The sequence below is a fragment of the Penaeus monodon genome, chromosome 30 (assembly GCF_015228065.2).
Source record: "Penaeus monodon isolate SGIC_2016 chromosome 30, NSTDA_Pmon_1, whole genome shotgun sequence".
NCBI classification, from domain to species: domain Eukaryota; kingdom Metazoa; phylum Arthropoda; class Malacostraca; order Decapoda; family Penaeidae; genus Penaeus; species Penaeus monodon.
In genome coordinates this window covers 17,633,778-17,635,788 of record NC_051415.1, presented here as the reverse complement: position 1 = coordinate 17,635,788, position 2,011 = coordinate 17,633,778, and the positions used below count along the sequence as shown (strand labels likewise).

Below are 2,011 nucleotides of genomic sequence, written 5' to 3'. Positions count from 1 at the left end.
TACTGGCCACCCAGTATTAAGGTCTTATCATTATATTATTTTAAAAGTCACCCGTTTTACAGCAAGTGGTTGATGATTGGATAGACTCTTACAAGGATAACCGTGATGGAGCACTACTACAGCTCATGCAGTTCTTCATCAATGCTGCTGGTTGCAAGGGCAAGATCACACCACATATGCAGGCTACCATGGAACATGCTGAGATCATCAGGCGAATGACAGAGGAATTTGAGGAGGTATACTAGTCGTTGCTGGCCATATGCTTTTGGTTTGATCTGTAAATGATCTGAGTCTTGTAATGTAAACACTGTAGTCACTTAGCAGCAGACCTATGCGTACTATTTCAGGTAGCCTTCGCTTTTTCATGCTGCTGGAATAGGCTCGGGTAAGTCACCCTCATGAAAATATCCAATCAACGTAGCCCTAGGGTAAGCTTGTCTGCTGAACGTTTATGTCTAAGCGGTGTGATACAGATTCAACTATTTGTGGCTTGCAGGAAAGCGGTGAGTATCCATTAATCCAGAGCGGTCAACAGTGGAAGAAGTTTCGCAGTAACTTCTGCGAGTTTGTGCAGCTTTTGGTGAAACAGTGTCAGTACTCCATTATCTATGACCAGTACCTTATGGACAACGTCATCTCTCTCCTCACTGGCCTCTCTGACTCCCAAGTCAGAGCTTTTCGACACACAGCAACACTCGCAGGTTAGTACATTATATTGTTTTTGTTTTCATCACTTTCCACATATTTTATGGTTTATAAAGTTTGTATGATAGTATTGATAGTAATATTATTAGATTAGTATTGCTAATAAAGCTTAGCATACAATATTTAAGAGCTGAATTATTTTTGATTGCTATATTTCATGCTTAGCTACTAGTTTCCCTAGATACAAAATGAAAGATTGCAGGTTATAAATAGATTCCAGAATTGTTGTCTTATGAAATGCCGAACAAATTCTTTACAATCTGAAATTTGTCAAAATTCTGGTATCCAGATATTATTTCATGAATTTAAGCAATTGATAACAAATCTAAAGGCTTTCCTCTGAAGTTCATCATAATTTTTTTTAAGTATTGCTTTGTTTTCGTTTTCTTTAAGTGGTGTTTATTTTGTAGGTAAGATACATATTTTTTATATGACAATTCAAATGTAGCTAACACCAAAGAGTGCTTGATTTTGTTGTCTTCTTGTCCAGAAGGAAATAGGTATATAGATATGATGATATGCTGAGTAGTGAAGTTTCAAGTGATGACTCAGCATTTGGTGTATTCCTTGTGTGTGAAGTTCTCTCTTTTCCAGTGAATATGGCCAAAATTAACCTATTTTGTATCTGAGGTTGACCTGATTTACATGACTTATTTTTGTACATCAACTAAATTGGGTTCCCAAACATTACTTAGGAATATTATATGAGGAAATTTATGTAATTAGAATAGTTACATCATGGACTGCCATATCTTTCATGAAGTTATACCCACCTTTTTGTATATATGGACTGAGTGGAAAGTAAAATAAGTTTGAATGAGTAACCATTTTGTAGGTCGCATTACAGTCCTCACATTATACTTAAAATACAAAGTAATTCCTACTTTGCAACTCATATAGCTACACAATATATACATGATCATATGTATTTTGAATTTGTAAAAATAATGTGATATATATCAGATTCTGTCCAGTAAGAGATTTATACTTCATAGATACACTGAATTTTACTTATAATAGACTTCTGCATTTATTGGGAACCCATGCTATAATGATAAATGATAAAGTATAATCTTTCTTCCAGTGATTGTACTTTGTATGTGATGAAAATTTTATGTTTAATATGAATTTGCTTGAAATTGTTAGCATATTGAGTCTAACCCTGAATTTCTTTAAAAAAATATATATATATATATTTTTTTTAAGGTCTGTTGCTGAGTTTTGTCATTCATTTTATGTATTACCCATTGAAATTATTTCTTAGCTTTAATGTTACAGTATGATAAGGTTCATAATTTGTTGTCTT

At 33.7% G+C, this 2,011-nt stretch overlaps 1 protein-coding gene across 1 annotated transcript in view; it reads left to right on the top strand.

The window, feature by feature from the left end:
• LOC119592586 (cohesin subunit SA-2-like) overlaps nucleotides 1-2,011 on the top strand; it is a gene marked incomplete at its 5' end in the record, with an annotated part of 30,625 nt that overhangs the window by 5,045 nt on the left and 23,569 nt on the right. Inside the window, 2 exon segments of the mRNA XM_037941464.1 lie at nucleotides 63-236; nucleotides 497-701. Of these exon segments, the coding sequence (XP_037797392.1) occupies nucleotides 63-236; nucleotides 497-701 (379 nt within the window).